The sequence below is a fragment of the Leopardus geoffroyi genome, chromosome X, assembly GCF_018350155.1.
Source record: "Leopardus geoffroyi isolate Oge1 chromosome X, O.geoffroyi_Oge1_pat1.0, whole genome shotgun sequence".
Lineage (NCBI taxonomy): Eukaryota > Metazoa > Chordata > Mammalia > Carnivora > Felidae > Leopardus > Leopardus geoffroyi.
The window spans coordinates 7,545,566-7,565,973 of NC_059343.1; the positions used below are offsets into that span (position 1 = coordinate 7,545,566).

Below are 20,408 nucleotides of genomic sequence, written 5' to 3' on the forward strand. Positions count from 1 at the left end.
GCGTTTCCCAGTCGGGATAAAAATGCATGTTTGGTTCCAACCTCCATTCCGATTCCTGATCCTGTCTTGCTTGAAAACGACCCTCAAACGTAATTGACCGTAACCTCTGGGGTAGGCCAAGATAAGTGCACGGTAACCCACTTGACCATGCGCTCTGGTGTTTGAAACGTGCTACAAGATGAAGCCCTCGGGCCAGAAGCCAAGTTAAAATTAGATTGCTAATTAGAATTGCCGAGCGCCCGGTGCCCTCGCCACACAGCTCGGGACAGGTCTTGGCCGGCTTTATGATCATTCCGGAATGGAAACCAGCCCTGGGTGAAAGGGTAGGGAGGAGGCCAGTTAATCTGTCTTACAGACAGGGCTGGCTCCAGCTCCCTCCAGAATTCCTGCTAACTCCAAGAAATTCCTTCTTTCTCCAAGTCATCATTACCATTCCCATGCAACTTTAATCGGAGAAAAGGAAGGAAGGAGATGTCAGAACTCGAGGCCTCTAAGGAACATCTGATTCCAGCTATGTCGTACTGCAGCAAACAAAGGAAATGAATATGCTGCGCTGAGAGACCGCGGCCACAAAATTTCAGGCAAGAGTGCGAAAAATTCCTGAAAGGAGAGTTAGAGAATGAAGTGTCAAAACCTTGGAGCAAACGGTATGTGATATGAAGCCTGGCAAATTCTAGTGACCCTCCGCAGCGGATTAACCGTGGTCGTGAGTTGAACAAAGTGACGCTTAGTCTGCCCCAAAGTGAATTTAGCTTCTAACGTGAATACATCCAGAGGAAGCAAAATAACTGAAGAGTCCCTCGAACAAACCAAGGGAATGGAATATTTGGAATCACACAACAGAATTAAAGATGTTTAATACGATTCTAACAAAAGACACATAAGGTCGCAATATTCCCTTGGAATAACTTCGTGTCAATCACTTATCCTTTCAGTACGCTGGTCGGTGATCCCATGACTACACATCTAACAATGCTTGAACTCTATTCTCTTCTTTCTTTTCTTCTATCACGATATTGGAAATTAAAAGTGACATTAAGAGGAGAAGGGAGGGGCGCCTGGGTGGCTCAGTCGGTTAAGTGTCCGACTTCGGCTCAGGTCATGATCTCAAGGCTCGTGGGTTCGAGCCCCACGTCGGGCTCTCTGCTGACGGCTCGGAGCCTGGAGCCTGCTTCGGATTCTGTGTCTCCCTCTCTCTCTCTCTCTGCCCCTCCCCTGCTCACACTCTGTCTCTCTCTCTCTCTTAAAAATAAATAAACATTAAAACAATTTTTTTAAAAAGAGGAGAAGGGAAAAAAAACCTCCTCAGCCATGCGTAAGTTGAAACAGGCCAAAATGAGAGCCTCCTTTGAACACATAGGAATGCTTCACAGAAAACAATTGTTGGAATAATTGTAATTTTAACTCAAGTGTACAATTCCATCTGATACACCGGATCAGAGCTTTTCAAAATGGTGTGCATAAGAAGCTGCTGGGGATCTTTTACAAAGAGAACTACAGACGTTTGGGCTCACGTCTCAATATCCTAGGTAAAAAGCTGTCACCAGCAGAGCAGCGGATTCTGCATCTCAACAGGCAATGAGGTACAGGTATGATAAAAACTAGCCCTGAAAACACGAAGTAGAAGACGGGTGCCTGGGTGGCGCAGTCGGTTGTGCCCGACTCCTCATCTTGGCCCAGGTCACGATCTCACGGTTCGTGAGTTCGAGCCCCAAATCGGCTCTGTGCCGGTGGCACAGAGCTGTCTTGGGATTCTGTCTCTCCTTCTGTCTGCCCCTCCCCTGCTTGTGCGCTCGCTCCCTCTCCCTTTCTCTCAGAATAAACAAACTTAAAAAAATAAAACATTAAGTAGAAGAGGGGAGGAGGAAAGAAAGTAGCAGAGTGTATTTCTGGTACAAAGGGCAAATTAGGTTTTGCAAAACTCTGTGTGTGTGTGTGTGTGTGTGTGTGTGTGTGTGCGTGCGCGCGCGCGCGTGTGCACGTGCACACAAGCTGGATTTGATGTCCTATGTATTTCTTACTGTGAGTTCCAGTTAAAAAAAGAAAAGATAAAAATACCGCTCTAAGTCAGGTGTTCATAAGCTATGGTCCGTGAGCCATACTCCGCACACACCTGTCTGTGTAAATAAAGTTTTATTGGCACACTACCACATTCATTCATTTAGGACTTGCCTGTGGCTGCTTTCACACTACAACACTGGGCAGAGGTGAGCTTCTGCAAGAGAAACTGTCTGGCAAAATCAAAAATAGTTATTATTTGGCCCTTTACAAAAAAAGTTTGCTAACTGAAACGATTCTGATCAGATGGCCTTGATCGGAACCACACTCTGGGAAACACTACCCCACTTGGTATACAGCCCTTCGGGATCAGACACGGAGCATTTGGCAAAATACTAATTTCTTCATTAGAAAACACTTCATATATTATTTTAAAAATCTGACAAGAGGAATAAAATTTGATTTTTGAAAAGAAACACTAGATCCTGACACATAAGAAGATCCTTTATATTATGTGTTACTGCCACAGGGGAAATTTTTCCGAATTGGCCCTGCTCTTTTTTCCTTTGGGAAGTGTTGATTGCACACTGTAATTTCAGGAATTCATTCCATACTCATCATGGAAATATCCCGCCTGGTGGATCTCCTTTGACTGGGGACACCGGCTTCAGTATGGCAGTTTACTAGCTGTTTATTATACCTTACGCATGCTTTGAAAAGTAGCCCTTTGTTTTTCTTGAAATGCATTTTAAATGCTTTTAATATACGTGCTTTTATGTATATTGCAGGATTCCACCCCAACATTGTTATGTCCTAGCAACTGATCCTCGGTCATCACAAATACCTGAATGGCCAAGGAAGCCGGTCCTTGGCATTTCAATCAGGCTGAAGAAAGGCCCGAACGTGTAGTCCGGTTAATTATCTTAAATTTTGGAGATTTAGAGTACCCAAAAGCAGTGAGGGCGAGGGACCCTTTTTCTCTGCGGCTGCAGCTTTCCACCATCGACCCGTGCCTGAACATAACGCATGTGATTTGCTTCATCTGGAGTCTGGTGCCAGCTTTTCGTGTGTTGACATGAAATTTATCTCCCACTACTGAAGAGATAAGACAAATCTTTCCCAGGGAGTCTCATGGCTTGAGACTCTCCAGTCCGTCCAAGTACAAAGGCTGCCAAGCTATGTATTTCAAAGAACGCACAATGGTCTGACAGCAATGGTCTGTGTCGGCACCAGAGACACATGGTGGCAAAGGCGCGAGGTGGATGAAATTCACCACCACGATCCCCCAAATCCTGCTGGCGCTTCCTCCAGCTCCCCACTTCCAAGTGCCGCTCAGAGGGTCCCCCCGTCCCTTCTCTGTGTTCAGGGTCCTCAGACACGCTTGCCCTCCCTGCCCAGCACCTCAGATTTAAAGGGTGTAGGTACCCATGTTCCTCTTTTCCTGAAAATGTATCCCTTACACCAACACACCCTGGCCAGGGACCCAGTCACTGTGAATTCCGAGTTTGGGGATCAACTATTCCTTGGCGATATGCCAAAGCAGTCACTCAAGAGAAAGCCAAACTGGGCCTCATCTTTCCCAAGTACTGTGTGCTTTCTAACACAGCTTCTGAGATAATGTCCCTGGGCACTTTTTTAAAAAAGGGAGAAATTCCACACGCACAATTTTTCAAGTGACAGGGGCAAATTTCCTATCCACAGTACCAGCTTTACCAAATCGCGATATTTTCATCATATTAGCGTAAGATTTTTCAAAAGGAAGTAAAATATTATCGATAGCATTGAAGCCCTGTGTGTCCCTCCCTCATTTCACTCAAGTCCTTCTTGAGAGGAAAACACCTTTTTTGAAGTCAGGGTGGGTGACTCCCAAGCATGTACAACGTGCCGAAACACTGTATGGGATTTTTTTGTTTTTTTTTTTTTGCAGTTTATCAAATGTTATATAACAATTCTCATTCCGTACAAAAGTACTGTAAATCTTGTTTATATTTTTGTGATTTGTCCATACGAATACATATCACCCTACTTCATTAATTTTAATTTTTGAAGACTGTTCCATCATATAAATACGCAATTGTCTTATAAACAGCTTCATTGAGGGGCGCCCGGGTGGCTCAGCCGGTTAAGCATCCGACTCTTGGTTTCGGCTCAGGTCGTGGTCTCACGGTTGGTGAGATTCAGCCCCGAGTCAGGCTCTGTGCTGCCGGCTCAGGGGCTGCTTGGGATTCTCTCTCTCTCTCTCTCTCTCTCTCTCTCTCTCTCCGCCCCTCCCCTGCTTGTGCTCGCTCGTTCTCTCTCTCTCCAAATAAACATTTAAAAAAATAAACAGCTTTATAGAGATACAATTAGCGGATAACAAACTGTACATAATTAACGTGCAAATTTAAAAGTTTTCAAACATGCATAAACCCAGGAAACAGTCACCACGTTCAAGACAATGAACACTCAGATCATGCCTCCAGTTTTCCTAGAGTCCCTTGGTAATTCGTCCTGCCCACCCCTCCCTGTCACTAAGCAACCACTGATCTGTTTCCTGCTGCTGTAGATTATTAGAAAGTGTTATTTCTAAACTTCCGTATGAATGTATTCATGCAGAATATACTACTTTCTGTCAGGCTTCCTTCACTCACCATCATTTATTTTTATTTTTTTTTTACTTGTTTATTTTGAGAGAGACAGAGAGAGTGAGTGGGGGAGGGGCAGAGAGGGAGGGAGAGAGAGAATCCCAAGCAGGCTCCACGCTGTCAGCGCAGAGCCCAACAAAGGGCTTGAACCCACGAACCGTGAGATCTTGACCTGAGCCCAAACCGAGAGTCAGAGCTTAGCCGACTGAGCCACCCAGGTGCCCCCGCTCACCATGATTTATTGAGATTCACCCATGTCGTGGCATATATCAGTAGCTTATTCGTTTTTGTTACTGAATAGTATTTCATTACGGATGCGCCCCAAATTGTTTATTCATCTGTCGATGGACATTTGGCTCATTTCCAGTTTGGGGCTATTACCCTTCACACTCGCATGAAAATTCACGTACATGTCTTATAGGGACATATGCTTTCATTTCTCTTGGTAAACACCCGGAATGGCTGGATCACATGGTAAGTGTATGTTTAACTACTTAAGAAACTGTCAGTTCAGGACGTGTGGGTGGCTCAGTTGGCTGAGCGTCTGACTCTCGATTCCGGCTCAGGTCACGATCTCACTGTTCACGGGTTCAAGCTTCAAATTGAGCTCTGTGCTGACAGCGTGGAACGTGCTTGAGATTCTCTCCTTCCCTCTCTGCCTCTCCCCTGCTCTCATGCACGCACACACACACACACACACACACACACACACGCTCTCTCTCTCTCTTTCAAAAATAAATAAATATTTAAAAAGGAAAAAAAGAAACTATCAGGGGTGGCTGGGCAGCTCAGTCAGTTAAGCGTCCGACTTCAGCTCAGGTCATGATCTCACGGTTCGGGAGTTCAAGCTCCACATCGGGCTCTGTGCTGACAGCTCAGAGCCTGGAACCTGCTTCGGATTCTGTGCCTCCCTCTGCCTCTGCCCCTCCCCCGCTTGCACTCTGTCTCTCTCTCAAAAATAAATAAATATAAAAAAATGTTAAAAACCTGTCAGTTCTCCCAAATGCACTGTTTCATTCCTATAAATAGCATGCGAGAGTTCCAGTTCCCCCACATTCTCAACAATACTTGCTATGGTCCAGCTTTTTAATTTTAACCATTCTACTAGGTAAGAAGGGTATCACACCGAGGTTCTAATTTGCCCCGATGACTTTTCTTGACAACTTCCTTAATGACTAATGATTTTGAACACCTCCTCATGTTTTTTTTTTTTTTTTTTTTTTTAATTTTTTTTTTCTCAACGTTTTTATTTATTTTTGGGACAGAGAGAGACAGAGCATGAACGGGGGAGGGGCAGAGAGAGAGGGAGACACAGAATCGGAAACAGGCTCCAAGCTCTGAGCCATCAGCCCAGAGCCCGATGCGGGGCTCGAACCCACGGACCGCGAGATCGTGACCTGGCTGAAGTCGGACGCTTAACCGACTGCGCCACCCAGGCGCCCCACATCTCCTCATGTTTTTATGTGCCACCCATACATCTCCCTCAGTAGAGTACCTATTCAAATCTTTCATCCATTTTGGCAAAGGTATTGTTTATTTCCTCACTAACGAGGTTTTAGAAGTTGTTATATATCTGCGTACAAATACTTTTTGATTTAGATAAAAATTTGTCCCCAGTCCGTGGCTTGTCTTTACATTCTCTTGACAGTGCTTTATAAAGAGTTTTTACTTTTGATGAAATACAATTTAGAATGATCTGTTTAATTTGTAAAGATTTCTTTGATGTTTTTTTCTCATTCTGTATAAACCAATCTTTGCCCAACTCAAGGTTCACCAGGATTTCCTCCCATGCTTTCTTCTAGAAGTTCTTTTTTTTTTTTTTAAAGATTTTTTTTGTTGTCAAGTAATCTCTCCACCCAACGTGAGTCTCGAACTCACAACTCCGAGATCAAGAGTCACATATGCCTCTCCAACTGAGGCAGCCAGGCATCTCCAAGTTCTGTCCCGTTGTCTTTCACATTACGTATATGACCCATTCAGATTTAATTTTGGGGGTCGCCTGGGTGACTCAGTCGGTTAAGCGTCTGACTTCGGCTCAGGTCACGATCTCATGGTTCGCGAGTTCGAGCCCCGCGACGGGCTCTGTGCTGACCGCTTGGAGCCTGGAGCCTGCTTCGGATTCTATGTCTCCCTCTCTCTCTCTGTGCTTTCCCCACTCACAACTGTCTCTCTCTGTCTCTCAAAAAAGGAATAAATGTTGAAAACAATTAGATTTAATTTTTGTATATGGCATGAAATATGGATCGAATTTCATATTCTTACATGCGGATATCCCCTCCTACGGGGAGGCTAAAACTCAGTTTCCAAATTCCCCTCGTGGCCAAGTTTTCTTTGTAGTTTCAGGGTCTACATTTTTACCTCCCAAACTGCTAACTTGTTATTTTCCTATTTCTTTCTCTCTTATTTTCTATCCTGTTGTGGTTTCACAAGTTTTTGCTCTTTTAAAATCAAAGTTATGCCCTCATTTATTTCTTTAAACATCTTTTTAATATTTTCCCATAAAATGAATTTCACCTGGGGTGAGGTAATGTCTTTGCTGAGTTTGTCGGCTGTATTTTTGGAAATGCAAGCTTTCCTTATATGCTCCAGAACTGTGGTTTGAGTTTCAGATTTAAAGGGAAGGAGTTATCCATAATCTTTACTTCCCTCGTCCTCCTTGCTTAGCCCACCCCGCCCGCCCAGCGGGTTTACCGTCAGTCGCCCTCACCTCACCCGTGGGGGTCCTCATTCGGGAACCCGGTATTACCCCCGCCTCTCTGAGGCTTCTGTGTGGGTGTCAGAAATAGTGCAGAGCCAGGCGCTAACCTGACAACGGGCTTGTTCCAGACTCCCGGGCCTAAAGTTTGCTAAAAACTCTGACCCTAGGTAGAGGTTGGCAAGAATCCTTTTCGGTGTCTTTTAAGGAAGCGAGAAGGCTCATACAGCCTGTGGCATGAACCAATGAGCCTGATTTCAGTCCCCCATACCATCTGGAGCACTGGTACCCTTCAGCCCAAGGCATCAAGAACTATTGACCCATTGGACTTGAAGGCAGAGCTGCTTCGGTCTCTTCCAGACCAGGTCTCCGCTAGCCTGTGTTTTAGCCACAGCCGCGGCTTTGCAGGTTCGTCCCATTTCTGGCCCGTGGAGATCTTTCTCTTGTTTTGGGTCCAGCTATGTCTCTTTGCTTTCCTACTTTGATCCGGCTCATGAGAGAGGTCGTCGTGCTGGGAAGTTAAGCAAGGGAAAGGCATGCTGGCCGGGCTGAATTAAGGGCCCCCAAAGATGCTCTTATCCTAATCCCAGAAGTTTTTGAACTCTGGCACCTTACATGACACAGGGACATTGCGCATGTGATTAAGGCAGGGACCTTTGAGAGAGGGCGTATTATCCTGGATGTTCTGAATGATCCCAGTGTAATTAGAAAGGTCCTTAGAAGACAGAACCAGGAGAGGCTGTGTCAGAGAAAGAAACTTGAGGAGGGAAGCAAAGGGCACAGAGTGATGTGATAAGGAAACCAGGAGCCGAGAAATGGCAATGAATGGATTCTGCCCTAGAGCCTCCAGAAGGAAACAGCACAGCCAAAACCTTGGCTTTAAGGCCAGTGACACTGATTTTGGACTCCTGACCTCCAGAAGGTCAGATACCAAATCTGTGTGTTTTAAGCCACCCAGTCTGCAGTAACTTGTTACAGCAGCAATGAGAAACTACTATGAGCCTTGAGAGGTGGTGCACGATAATGGAAGGGGAAATACATCCCGCGAGGATTCCAGGCGGACGCTAAGTTGTACAACGTGTATGTGGGGAAAAGTCACTTCTCAACACAGCTGAGTCAGTTCTTGGCCAGGGACTGGTTTCATATTAATTTGTTAATTCACTGTAAACAGCTTCAAGAACTATTTGATTTGATTTCACTTTGACGTCTCTGATCACCGTCACAATTTACCTGCATAAATAGCTTTCAACCTATACAAAGTAATCTAAAATATGATACAATATTGAACGTACCTTTGAAATTTTGTAGAGAACAGAGAAGAGCACATATATTGGCTATCGTTACCTCTGGGCACCACTTAATAGTTGCTAATTTAATTAGACATATTTCATGAAAGTATGGTTATGAGCAGTAATAGTTAAATCTTGAATGAATGTTTCCGTTTTTAAAATAGCTACAAAATCACCTTTGGAGGGTGGCAGAGAAATGGGTAAAATAAAATGGATCCTAAGTATTTCAACAAAAACCGTAGGAATTTTAAACATATAAACATTAGAAAAGAATTACTATTCATATATCCACAAAGGGATATATGATACAGTGAAACTATAGGAGTTTTGCCACCACAAAATTATACCTGTCTGAATTCGCTCAAAGGCATGGGAAAACACTTCGCCATCTCTATATAAAATCTGAGTCACTGAAACATTTAATCCTGTGATAATTGCTAGGATATAGCGATAAATAGGAAATGAACTCTTCCTCTGTGGAACCCACCTTCTCATAGAGAAGAGAGATGAAAACAATGGCTGGGGCGCCTGGGTGGCTCCGTCAGTTGGGCGACCGACTTCGGCTCAGGTCATGACCTCACGGTTCGTGAGTTCGAGCCCCGCGTCGGGCTCTGTGCTGACAGCTCGGAGCCTGAAGCCCGCTTCAGATTCTGTGTCTCCCTCTCTCTCTACCCCTCCCCTGCTCATATCCTGTGTCTGTCTCTCAATAATGAATAAAGGTTAAAAAAAAAAATTTTTTTTAAGGAAAAAAGAAAACAATGGCTGTAACAGACCAGAGCTCCACACTGCCCTCTGGAGTTCAGTAATGGAGTAGAGGTAATGTAATGCAATCCTTGTATTACAGATGTGCATAGGAGACCATGATAATACAAAGAAAGGGGTAGAGAAAAAAAAAGGTCAACCAAGGGACTTTGAGTTACGTCTTAAAGACGTAAGAGGGGGTTATAGAAAATATAGAAAAAGGGGGTATTCAATATTTCCTAAGCTATTGAAATGCATGGGAGTATGACATCCTCTCCAGGAGAATATGGTTATCTTCTGCCCTAGAAATCATACCTTCCCTTCTTTGATCTTGGTTCCAATAATTTGTCGTCTTTGTTGAATGATCTCAATGAGAAGATCACACTCCTCCATCAATTTGGCTTCTTGACGTGATGCATTGACCTATAGGACAGAGAGAATGGTGAGCATTTAATTTGGCCTTTGTTTTCTGTTAAATGCTCTTTAATGTAGACTACTACGTTTCTGGTAATCACTAAAAAGATACTTTAAATGTTAACTCTTTTTCCAATTATACAAAGACGGAAAATATAGGACTTACATGTCTACTCCCTTCCTTACACTCTTGGAAAACACTATCATCCAATGATAGCAGTCTTCTCTGCTAAGCCATACTCAGCCACAGAATCTTTCTTAACACAACATATACACAGCTATTACCAATTAGTTGGAAATTGACACTTGAGATATATTTGCAATTCCTTCTTCTATATCTTGAAAGAGAGTGTAATTTTGGCCTATTAGACATAAAAAGTAAGTTTAAAAAGAACGAGTATTATTCCTTTATGGAGGATAGACTACTATTAACGTCCATTGGACACATTTTCCAAATGCAAGGTAGCAAGACTATATCATATTCACTTAACTCTTCTTTTAAATACAGACATCAACTTTGCATTTAGTCACTATGAAAACACCAAAAAAGAAAAAGGATGGTTGGATATTTTATTCACCTTATGACATAATTTAAAATTTTACTTCTGGTATACGTTTGAAAGACCAAGATTCTACAATGAACATAAGCCATTCTCCAGGAAAGGTAGATCATTATAGAATGGCCCTTATTTGAAGTTTTTAAGACTCATTATATACAAGGCAGGGTGACAATTAGCTCATTCTTGGCAACTGGGCTTGGGAAATACTCTGCACACGCTATTTCCTCCACCTCTTGACAATTCTGAAATGCTTATTCGCAAACAGAGACCCCAAAATCACAGCTGTGGGAAATGGAGATAGCATGCTTGAGTTTTATGATTTTAACCCAGCACGCAAGTTGCAGTGTTAACAGAGAATGACAATGGCATCATTGATTACTCTACCATATCTCAGGGAGGAGCCATGGCCCAGTCATTAAGCCCTTCTGATTTGGGATACTTTATTTAACTGGAGTAATTCCATTCTCTATGAATGAGATAAACTGGAAATAGGGTCAGAAGTTCAGGATAAATATCCATTGATGGCTGTTCAGAGGAATCACGTCCTGTTTCCAGAGGCCAAGATTCCTTGCGTTTTATTCCTGATTATTATGAGACGCAGGAGAGAGACTACTCAAGACATCTTCTTATCGAGAAGATAATGGTCACTGGCCATTTGCAGCAAACCCCGAGATCAGGTCCTATGTCAGATTAGCACGCAAACATGCTTGCTGAATGTGATGAACAAAAGAGAAAATTAAAAGACGTTTTGAGGGGTGCTGGGTTGGCTCAGTTGGTTAAGTGTCTGACTTCGGCTCAGGTCATGTTCTCATGGTTTGTGGTTCGAGCCCCGCGTCGGGCTCTGTGCTGACAGCTCGGAGCCCGGAGCCTGCTTCGGATTCTGTGTCTCCCTCTCTCTGGCCCTCCCCGGCTCACGCTCTGTCTCACTCTCTCTCCCAAGAACAAATAGACATTTAAAAAAAAAAAAAAGACGTTTTGATGGGTAAGTACAGAATGTGGAACTCAGGCTAATATCTCGAGGAAGCTCACCACTGGACTCAGTTTCTCTTACCATGACTTTTATGTTGTCATTTCTAATTTCCCTTGAGGATTCCCAAATAAAAACTCAGCTATCCATGGACATATTTACTCAAAATGCCACTACTCTCAAGAAATTTCTTGTCTTACCTTTTGACCTCTAACTGAATGTAATAACTGGCTACAACTGAACTGTGAAAAGGAAGGAATCATATTGAAACCATGGGCACATTATGATGGAGACAGTGAAATTTCTGGAAAGTAGCACCTTATACTTGAAAAGTATCTTTGAGAGGAGTGCCTGAGTGGCTCAGTTGGTTAAGCGTCTGACTTCACCTCAGGTCACGATCTCGTGGTTCATGAGTTTGAGCCTGGAGCCTGCTTCGGATTCTGTGTCTCCCTCTCTCTCTGCCCCTCCCCTGCTTGTGCTCTGTCTCGCTCTCTCAAAAATAAACAGTAAAAAAAAAAAAAAAAAAACCCACAGAAAAGTATCTTCTAGAATGAGCCCCAAGAGTGACAATTTTGATAGAGTCCAATTTACTTATTTATCTATTGTCATCTGTGCTTCTGGTGTCATAGCTAAGCGACCCGATCCAAGGTCATGAAGAGTTAGGCCTCTGTTTTCCTCTAGAAGTTTTATCTCTTACATTTAGGTCTATGTACCATTTTGAGTTAGGTTTTGCCTATGCTTCCAAGCAGGGACCAACTGTGCCTTCTTACTTCTGGATAGCCAGCTGCCTAAGCACCATCTACTGGAGAGACTATTCTTTCCTTCAGTGAAGTGTCTTAGCACTTTTGTCAAAACTCAATTGACCGTATCATGAAGTCCTCAGGTTTTGATGTTGCTAACATATTCTGTGCTTAATGACATTCTGGTTTTGACTGAACTGGATTCAACCTCACTAATAGTTCTAGAGGTAGGTGTCATGAAATGTGGCGTCGAGGACTAGCTCTACTCGTAGGTCGATGTTGGAAAAGTCCAGGAAGATAACCATTTCAAAATTCTCCTATTTTGTAAAATGAGGGGAACGGTATCTGCTGTCTCAGCCACGTGGGATTATTGTGGTAAATACATGAACTAACATCTGAGGAAAGAGCTAACACTGTGAAGTCACAGACAAATCTCAAGTAGTATCATCTGCATTGAGAAGTAGCTTTGTTAATAGACTATGATTTAGTTTGGGATCCATTTCACTCTCAAGATCATTGGGATTTGGGTTACTCCACTGGAGGAAAAGTGTCCCAGTTGCCATCCTAGCATGGGGTTTGATTTAATCCAAATTCTGACCATTTGATATTTATGATGGATAGATTTGTTTTACAAAAAAAGTAGACTGAAATCTACTTTGTTGAGCCAAATATGTTTTGGGAAAGCTGATACCACAACCACCGCTGGCCCAAAATATAATTTCTCAGAAATTTGGAAACATGATCCATTCATTTTAGGCCAAGTATTTTCCTTAGATCTTTCAAAAAACACAGAGTTGACTTTCCTTTGAAACCAGGAAAGTTGAATCTCTTTTGATACTTTGATGAAGCTTCCAAATTTTTGTAACTCTAGCATTCTTCTATTCCAAAAGGTACAATAAAAGAAGTTGAATGCTATCCTGTATTTCTAAAATTCTCCCACTACAAAGAAGTTTTCCACAGTTTGGCTGTTTTATGTGTCACTTAAAAGAAGTTAATGACTTGATTGGATTTCATTTCTTATATGGGCTATTAACCCAAATATGGGTTTATTGGTCGCTTGCAGCGTGTTCAGGTGTTTCTAGTTCGCAGGTTTGGTTTGGAAGCTGGCAGCTCTTGGTTATGATTTCAGCCTTCGATTTCTGATTCACGTCTTTTGATTCAGAATCATGAAGGCTAATACAAGCGCTTTGAGTAGAGCCAACCTAAGGATGAAAGAAACAAGCCTCAAACCTTCTTTCATAGACCTCTATGTCCACCTTCTTGGTCCTTCACCTAAAGACAAGAGTGGGATGAAGATAATTAGGGATGACGAATCATTCCCCCCATCCTTGTCCCTAGTTCTTAGTACTGACTTCATCTCTAAAGTAATTCTTCTAAAGTCAGATCCCATCTGCATCCCGTCAGGATTCATGTCTTCTTCCAGGTGTTATTATCCCATTTTTAGGCTCTGACACCTTATCTGAGGCTGCGAGTGGGACGGCCAATGTTACGCAAGCTCAAGCCTATTCTTATAAAACACTCGCGTCCCTCACTTTGAAAGACACGCATACAACTATTGATTCATTCACCTATCTAATCATTTATTCATTCAAATGATAGCAACGGGGCTCCAAGAGCATATCAGGCAGCACTCCAGCGCTGGGCACAGACAAAGTCCACACTATCACAGAGTTTACACACAAACATAGGGGAACAGGTTGAACAAGTCAAGAAATAAATAAAAATTTCGGCTCATGACTAGTACATAGAGGAAATTAAAGAGGGTGACGTGATTGCCCGTGCCTGAGAGTAGGGCCCGTTTTATTGAAGGTCAGTCAAGAATTCTCTGAGAAGTCTTCGAAGGGGTGCAAAGGAACCAGCCATAAAATATAGAAAAGGTGTTTGCAGGCACTCCCAACTCTGCTTTTAACAGGGACCTCCTCACAAACTCTACAGCGCACCTTCAGTATTCACAGCTTCCGTATTTGCGATTTGTACGCTCGCTAAAATTAACAACTCCACTTGTAACCCGAAATCAATACTTGTGGCCTTTTCACATGCACGTCGGGCATGCTCAGAGCCTGAAAAAAATGTAAGTCACCCTGCCAGCACCCAGCTGAGGTTGAACAAGGACACGCTCAGAACTTCCTGTTTTAGCTCTTCCACAGTCTGAGGGTGGAGACAATAAAGGTAGGGCAGGGTGGTGTAAGAAGGTCTGGCTCTGGGGCCAGATGGATGGGCTTGGAGTCCCAATTCTGGCACCTGTCAGTGGGCCAGCCTCAGGCAAGTCAGTTAACACTTTGGAAGCTCTTCTCTTTCATGAAATAAAGACAACAGAATCTACCAGGAGACTTGCTTCCAGGATTTAAGATCATATCATCTATGTGAGGGGTTAGTGTGTGCGTGTGTGTGTGTGTGTGTGTGTGTGTGTGTGTTTTCTCCCCTAAGAGCGATGGTTCAGTATTGGCCAATTCAGTGTTCCTGGCGACTTTATAGAACATAACTACCACAATTAATGAGAATCAATTGTATTTCCCTACTACCGAGTGTGTCCATAATCGTCACGAGTATTTTAGGAGCAGGAAGGGTAGAGCGAGAGGGGAGATTACGGAAGACACAAAAGAACAGTCTGGCTTGTAGAGCTGGCACCCCACTCTCTCTTATTCCTAGGGTGCTTTTGCTTCTTCTCTTCGACCAACTACGACTATCTCACCCTCGACAGCCTAATGAAGGAGAGATTGGAAAGTCAAACAATGAATTGAGCACAGAAGGCCACCACTCCTGTCTTGGCCTCCTAGCCCTGAGATCGAATTCAGCTGGGGGCCATTCGGCTGCAGTAACACTCCTGTCAGATACCAGCAGTCAGTTGTAGTCCCGTGGAAGTTGCCACCGGGTGCCACGCTTATCTGCCTTTGCTGGATGTGCAGGTACACGTACTCATTCCCCAGCTTGGTTAATGATAACATAAATGTTGGCTATTTTCTCCCGAGCACGTGGTTAGCAATGGCCAGCAAAAAGTCCCCCCGCCCCCGCCCTGTTAAGTTTTATTAGATTGCAGACACATGTGGCCTTAACATCTTTAGAAATATTTTATGGCGCTCTTAGAAGACAACATCAATGGGGAAAAGTATCTAGCTACTTCTCACAGGTAAAACTGGACTAATATGTATTTTAGAAATCCTCATTTTCTGGGGGCGCCTGGGTGGCTCAGTCAGTTAAGTATCCGGCTTTGGCTCAGGTCATGATCTCACGGTCCGTGAGTTCGAGCCCCGCGTCGGGCTCTGCGCTGACAGCTCGGAGCCTGGAGCCTGCTTCAGATTCTCGGTCTCCTGCGCCCTCTGCCCCTCCCCTGCCCGTGCTCTGTCTCTCTCGCTCTCAAAAATAAAGAAACATTCAAAAATAAAAGAAATCCTCATTTTCTCATCTTAAACGCTTTGTTGAAATGAGTTAGCCATCTCTAGATTTTGAGAAAAGACCCTTTGCGTCCTCTCGTGAGAAGGATGTGCTGCCTTGATAGGTCACTTTCTATTTTCGTACACAGATGCATGCAGTGGAGGAAGTTTTGGAGAGGATGAGGTTTATGTGGTGGAAAAAAGGCATTTTATTTCAGGGCGTTGAGGAAGGAGGGGTGCCGAGAATTGGTCCTCATGGCAAAAGCAAAGCTGTACACGATTCAAGTGAAGGTGACCTGGAGAAAGATTAAAACCCTATTTTATTTTATGCTACGTTGCTTTTCTCTCTTACTAAGAATATGTGATTTTGAGGGGCACGTGGGTGGCTCAGCCGGTAAGCGTCCAACTTCGGCTCAGGTCATGATCTCACGGTCCGTGAGTTTGAGCCCCGTGTCAGGCTCTGTGCTGACAGCTCGGAGCCTGGAGCCTGCTTCCGATTCTGGGTCTCCCTCTCTCTGCCCCTCCCCCGCTCATACTCTGTCTCTCTCTCAAACATAAACAAACATTAAAAAAAAAAAAAAAAAAGAATATGTAATTTTGAGTCCGCATCCAAATTTAAAGGGGTCGGTGTTAAGATTATGTCTTAATAACACTATTATTTCATACTGTTCTATGCTACAGCATCTATAACAATCCCACAGGTGCAAAGGGAAATACGAGGATCTGAGGGTGCTTCGGGTTTTATTGCCAAAGGCAGCTGTGATGAACATTCCAGACCCTGGGGCAGAAGTTAGACGGAGCTGCCAGAAGGAACAATGAAAGCGACTCTAACACTTGAGTTTGTATATAAAACTGAGCCAAGGAGAATTGAGTAAGAGCAGACCGTATTACTGTAATTCATCTAATATGTTTATATGTAATCTTCACCCTGAAACTCTCTCACACCGAAGTCAAATATTTGTGGACGTAGCTCAAGTAGATGAGAGGGGGAAGAGTGGCCAAGTTCCCAGGGTCCCTGTCTTTGGGGCAGAAACCGGAGTACAGGAGAATATTTTGTAATATTTAATCTATTCATCTGACTAAAACTTTCGAAAGCCCAAGAAACGCTTTTCAGAAAAATAAAAAGATGGAATCCCTTCGTACGGTGCTAACCACAGTCCGGCCTTTACCATGGAGTGACGTGCGGGGAAATGCTTGGGCCCAGAGGAGACCAATTCTGCATATTGATGGACTATCCACACGGGATCTTGCTATGTTTTTGCTATGGGATCAAAAAACAGCTCCCAGGAACCTCACGATAAAATCCTCCTTTCTGGAGGTTTCTAAGATAATGGAGCTTGAATGTTGGATAAGGAAGTGAGACGCTATTAAAAGTGGCAACACACTGTGGTGAGCTGGGCAATAAAAGGCTTCTTACAAATGAAACACAACTGTAACAACACAATAAAACTGCCCGGCAAGAACACCACTCCTAATACCTAAAACCTTGAAGCTTCACACAAAGGAATTGCCGCCCCCCAAGAGGAGCAAACACAACGCGCCCATCCGAAACGTTGCTCGTTGTTCAGTAAAGCGAAATCGTCAGACAAAGTGAGAAGATTTAGAGTGAACAGGGCTAAGGGAGGCAGTAGTTCAGAACTCAGGGTCCCTAGAAAGTCTTCCTGGGGTGGAACGCCAGGCCTTCCTTACTTCCTAATTGTATGTTCTCAGGCATTTGCTTAAACTCTCCATTTCTCAAGTCCCTCAATATCGACTCTTACGGGGTAGACCGGGTGTTCCTGGGGGACCGCTGGCCATGTCTGGAGACATTCTTGGTCGTCACGAGGGGGCTGGGGGCCACGCCTCATATCTAGTGGGTGGAGGCCAGAGATGCTACCCAGCAAACATCCAACAATGCTTGGAAGAGCCCCCACCACAGCAGAGAATTGTCCAGCTCCAAAAGTCACCAGTGCCGAGGCAGAGAAACCCTAGGGGAGCTTGTGGTTCAGAGCTAAACGCACTAGCACGTGAAACGCCACTGAAAAATGTTTCACATGTAGCAATTACTCAAGAAATGTTAACTACCACCATTGTTAAGAGATTCTGTTTATCTGGAATGTCCACACAGGAGCAATAGTACGAGTTCCAGGACCGGTGAGCCTGTGCTGATTACCTGGGGGACTTAATAGCAGGAATCCAAATTTTTTCCCGTCTACGTCTTTCACCAAAACAATGGCTTTGGAAGCTATAACATGAGGACTAACTCCAGAATTTGGGGAGTTATTTTCAAATCCCCAATGCATTCTCTCTCTTTTTTTTTTTTTTTTAATTTTTAAGTTTATTTATTTATTTTGAGAGACAGAGACAGGGCGAGTGGGGGAAGGGTAGAGAGAGAGGGAGAGAGAGCATCTCAAGCAGGCTCCCAGCTACCAGCTTAGAGCCTGATGTGGGGCTTGAACTCATGAAACTGTGAGATCATGACCTGAGCCGAAACCAAGAGTCGGATGCTTAACCGACTGAGCCACGCAGGCGCCCCGCCAATGCATTCTCTTAAGGGCTCCTTCCTGATGCAACGGGGAGGGGACAGAGGAGAGCCTTCCATGATGTACGGCTGGAGGTGAGAGACTTTGCTATAAAGGGTTAGATGGTAAATATTTCAGCTTTGCGGACCATATGGTCCCTGTTGTAACTACTCAATGCCGCTGTTGTAGTATGAAAGCAGCCACTGACAATACGGAACCAGACGGGTGTGGCTGCGTTCCAACAGAACCTTATTTGTGAAACCCGGTGATGAGTCGGACTTGGCCCAAGGGGCATAGTTTGCCAACCCCGAGCAAAAGGGAAAAGAGCATGGACTTTGTAATCAAAGAGCCGCTGGTGTGAAAAATGTGTTGAATCTGTGTAGGAAGGTCTCCTCGTTTGCAAACTTTCAATGAAAACATCCGTAAGCTCTCTGGCACATAGTAGGTGCTTGATAGATATCAGTTTCCTTCAAAGCGGTTCCAAAATGAGGAAGCGGAATGGAAGGTGTTGCTCGTAATTCATTCAAAAACAATAAACTCCTCCCTTCCTCTCTCTTATTAATTACACACGTTATAAAATAAATGCTCCACACCCTTCCGTTTGGGTTGGGCACACAGAATGAAGAAAAAAAAAAAATCTATTAACCTGTCATGGACACTTGGGCCTATCAAGTCTTTTTCATAAAGTTTCTGAAAAGCGGTGCTTTCTATTAAGTAATTTTCAACTAATGTATTTGGCAAAAATCGCATTGTGGTCAGAAGCTAAAAAAAATTATTTACAGCGCGGGACAGTTAATGGAGCGCCGGGGAGGACAGAGGTGATCCGTCTCGGGGAAGGGAAGTCATTCCTAATGGAAAGAGGAAGCTTCTATCCCATGACCTTACATTACTCATTTTCAGTCTCACATGTCATTTCTCATTAAGTGGCATTCTTTTTAGTTGTTGTGCCGTGATTCCCGAGTAGTGATGGACTGGAAAAATACAAGGTTGAAGTCCTATTCGGGCTTGAGTTACTCAAAGATAGATGCCATCTGGCGCCCCGCCAAGTTAAGGAGGACGAGGATCGGACCTTCCTCTTCAGCATCCCTCACCGTACGTGAAATGCACTTGACTGTATCACTGGGAGGACTCGCACTTGGGCGCACGACTGGAAAATGTTAAGCTTCGTTCTGTCTTTCGGACGCAGCCCCAAGTAACATCTATGAAGCTCTGCCTGGGTGTCGTCACTCCGGAATGCCGGCAGAAGCAGGCAGACTGACCTTTCAATATCTGTGATGCCCACCCAGTGTTTAATAATATTCACATTTAGTCAAATAAAGTCAAAGACAGGAGGCTTTAGGGAAACCGAACACGTGAGCTGGGGGGGCAAAGAGATGCTTCCAGGAAGCAGGGCAGGGGACAGGGATGGAAATATAAGTAGCTGCCAGGGAACACCAGTCGGGGTGGGGAGGTGAGACAGGGCACGAAGCCAGAAGCGCATGTCTGACCGAGACCACGGTGGCCGACTGCAGATTAATCCCGGTGGGAGACTGGGAAACTCAGAACGGTCCTGCTGATGGGGAGGAAGGGTGGGATTTACCTAATATCTCCCATGGGTGGCTGGTCGGAGGCTGTCGGGGGTGGTTGGGCAGTAATTCTCTGGAGTTAACGGCTGGGCACCCTGGGTGGGGCAGCCCCCAGGCAGAGTGTTACGGGCTTCTAGAAGCTCTCGGGCCAGGAAACATAGGACTGGTGAGTGTTGTAAGCGCCTGACACTGACCATTACAGACAGAAGTGCCTACATCAGAGGGGACGACGATCTGGACGTTTCTTAAGAAACAGATCTAGAGGGGGTCAGAGGGCACTGGTGTCCCACTCATCCAGTTTGTTCTACAGCCCCAACGACTTCTGACTAATTGCAGGGCTGAACAGAGTTTGCATCTGGCCGTGCTGTCTATCCTGACCTTGGTTGTTTTTTCCTTCGGGCCACAATCTACCCACAAGTGTTCATTTACAACTGACCACAAATGGGTCTAAATCTGAGCAATGACAGGCAAAGTTGCCTGAGAAGAAAACACGTGAAATCTAGTGAGTCAGACTAAAATATATGTATTTCTTTATCTAGAGACCCTTGCATTTTCCATCATTCCAACTCACTGTGAAATTATTATTGTCTTTTTAAAACAATGGCTCTCCAGTTCTAAGCTTAACATGTACGGTCTTCTAGAGTAAAACTGAATCTTAAAATACTTAAGTTAGGGATTACATGAAGAAGTGTCTCTCTCTCTCTCTCTCTCTCTCTCTCTCTCTCTCTCCCTGCCTCCCTCCCTCCATTATCTGAAAGATGCTGTCTTCTCACCTCCTAACTGGGAAGCAGAATGCTCTGTTTACATTTGTCAGGATCAGGGGGTGGCGGGCAGGCGGCATCCTGCCAGGTAATGGAAACACTGCTTGCTTGAATGTTATTACCAAGAACAAAGCCTTCTTATTGTTTCATGGAAGCCTTCAAGGCGGGCCTCACGGGCATAG

General features: G+C 44.3%; 1 protein-coding gene across 7 annotated transcripts in view; it reads right to left on the minus strand.

Annotated features, from left to right (window-relative positions):
* The window catches only part of MID1 (midline 1), a 586,156-nt gene that overhangs the window by 35,013 nt on the left and 530,735 nt on the right, over positions 1–20,408 (minus strand). For all 7 annotated transcript variants that reach the window (XM_045472348.1, XM_045472354.1, XM_045472349.1 and 4 more), the window contains one exon: positions 9,663–9,770. In XM_045472348.1, coding sequence (XP_045328304.1) covers positions 9,663–9,770 — 108 coding nt within the window. The remainder of the gene's footprint in view (positions 1–9,662; positions 9,771–20,408) is intronic.